At 58.0% G+C, this 2,151-nt stretch overlaps 1 protein-coding gene across 1 annotated transcript in view; it reads right to left on the minus strand.

The window, feature by feature from the left end:
• The window catches only part of NAPB (NSF attachment protein beta), a 12,665-nt gene extending 11,129 nt beyond the window's left edge, over nucleotides 1–1,536 (minus strand). Inside the window, exon 1 of the mRNA XM_009288432.2 lies at nucleotides 1,445–1,536. Coding sequence (XP_009286707.2) covers nucleotides 1,445–1,536 — 92 coding nt within the window. The remainder of the gene's footprint in view (nucleotides 1–1,444) is intronic.
• Nucleotides 1,537–2,151: the final 615 nt, after the last annotated feature.

A 2,151-nucleotide genomic window follows, 5' to 3' on the forward strand; every position in this document is an offset into this window, starting at 1 on the left:
GGGGGGGCGCGTGCACGGGGAGGGCGGCGGCGGGCGCGTGCCCGGGGGCGGGGCGTGTGCACCGTGCCCGGTGCACGCTGCGGGGCGCGCGATTCGGGCTGCACCGCGCACGTTGCACGGTTCAGGCCGCACGACCCGCGTTGCAAGATGCGTGTTGCACGATTCAGGCTGCGCGGTGCATGATCCACGTTGCAAGATGCGTGTTCCACGTTGCACGGTTCAGGCTGCACGGTGCACGATCCACATTGCAAGATGCGTGTTGCACGATTCAGGCTGCGCGGTGCATGATCCACGTTGCAAGATGCGTGTTCCACGTTGCACGGTTCAGGCTGCACGGTGCACGATCCACATTGCAAGATGCGTGTTGCACGATTCAGGCTGCGCGGTGCATGATCCACGTTGCAAGATGCGTGTTCCACGTTGCACGGTTCAGGCTGCACGGTGCACGATCCACATTGCAAGATGCGTGTTGCACGATTCAGGCTGCGCGGTGCATGATCCACGTTGCAAGATGCGTGTTCCACGTTGCACGGTTCAGGCTGCACGGTGCACGATCCACATTGCAAGATGCGTGTTGCACGATTCAGGCTGCGCGGTGCATGATCCACGTTGCAAGATGCGTGTTCCACGTTGCACGGTTCAGGCTGCACGGTGCACGATCCACATTGCAAGATGCGTGTTGCACGATTCAGGCTGCGCGGTGCATGATCCACGTTGCAAGATGCGTGTTCCACGTTGCACGGTTCAGGCTGCACGGTGCACGATCCACATTGCAAGATGCGTGTTGCACGATTCAGGCTGCGCGGTGCATGATCCACGTTGCAAGATGCGTGTTCCACGTTGCACGGTTCAGGCTGCACGGTGCACGATCCACATTGCAAGATGCGTGTTGCACGATTCAGGCTGCGCGGTGCATGATCCACGTTGCAAGATGCGTGTTCCACGTTGCACGGTTCAGGCTGCACGGTGCACGATCCACATTGCAAGATGCGTGTTGCACGATTCAGGCTGCGCGGTGCATGATCCACGTTGCAAGATGCGTGTTCCACGTTGCACGGTTCAGGCTGCACGGTGCACGATCCACATTGCAAGATGCGTGTTGCACGATTCAGGCTGCGCGGTGCATGATCCACGTTGCAAGATGCGTGTTCCACGTTGCACGGTTCAGGCTGCACGGTGCACGATCCACATTGCAAGATGTGTGTTGCATGGTTCAGGCTGCGCGGTGCACAATCCACATTGCAAGATGCGTGTTGCACGTTGCATGGTTCAGGCTGCACAGTGCACAATCCGCATTGCAAGATGCGTGTTGCACGTTGCAGGGTTCAGGCTGCACGGTCCACAATCTGCATTGCAAGATGCGTGCTGCACGTTGCAGGGTTCAGGCTGCACGTCGCGCGCCACCCCAGCTTCCCAACCCCGAAGGGGAGGAAGGCAGGCACACCTGGCGGGGTTTTCCCTCCGGCTCTCCAAGCGTTTTGGAAGCGGCAGGATCGGCTTGCGACCCCCGTTTCGCGCACCGTGGTAAGGCGGCATGAAGGCCTGGAAACTCTCAGGATTCTTTTGCAGCTTCTTTAAAAGCAAGCATCCTGACGCCTGCGCGTGCAGCTGGAGTCAATCAGCTTTTGCACCTTCACAACAAGGGGGGGAGCGTGCAAGAGGGCGAAACTTGTGCAGCTGCGCCGCCCCGCAGACGTCTGTCACCCTCAGAATTACAAAAATCATTTCTAAAGGTAGATTCGTTCGCGACCCTCCTGAAAACGTACGTACCCCTCGGGAAATCGGCCATCGCTGGGATGGGAGTGCTTAAAATACGAGGACATCGGAGCCGGATCCAGCTCCAGCACTTCATTAGACAGAGGTCCGTGAGCAGCACGCGTTGCGAAGGGACAGATCTCAGTCAGGATCAATCCTTACCACGCCACAGCCAAAGCACTTACCCGCTCCCCCACTAGCTGCGCGTACAGAGTATGCCGGAAAGAGGAAAAAGTGAATTTATCCCAACCTGAAGGTCTCTTTTTTTTTTTTTTGGCAGCTCCGATTCTGCTTTTATTTACGTTACTCTCTGAGCTTCCACGGAATCACGGCAATGCAGGAGGCAGAGCTGAAGCTCAGGCTCCTGGGAGAAGGGTCGTCGTTGCCGGTGGACAT

This window comes from Aptenodytes forsteri, unplaced genomic scaffold (assembly GCF_000699145.1).
Source record: "Aptenodytes forsteri isolate BGI_AS27 unplaced genomic scaffold, ASM69914v1 Scaffold185, whole genome shotgun sequence".
In the NCBI taxonomy this organism is placed as follows: domain Eukaryota; kingdom Metazoa; phylum Chordata; class Aves; order Sphenisciformes; family Spheniscidae; genus Aptenodytes; species Aptenodytes forsteri.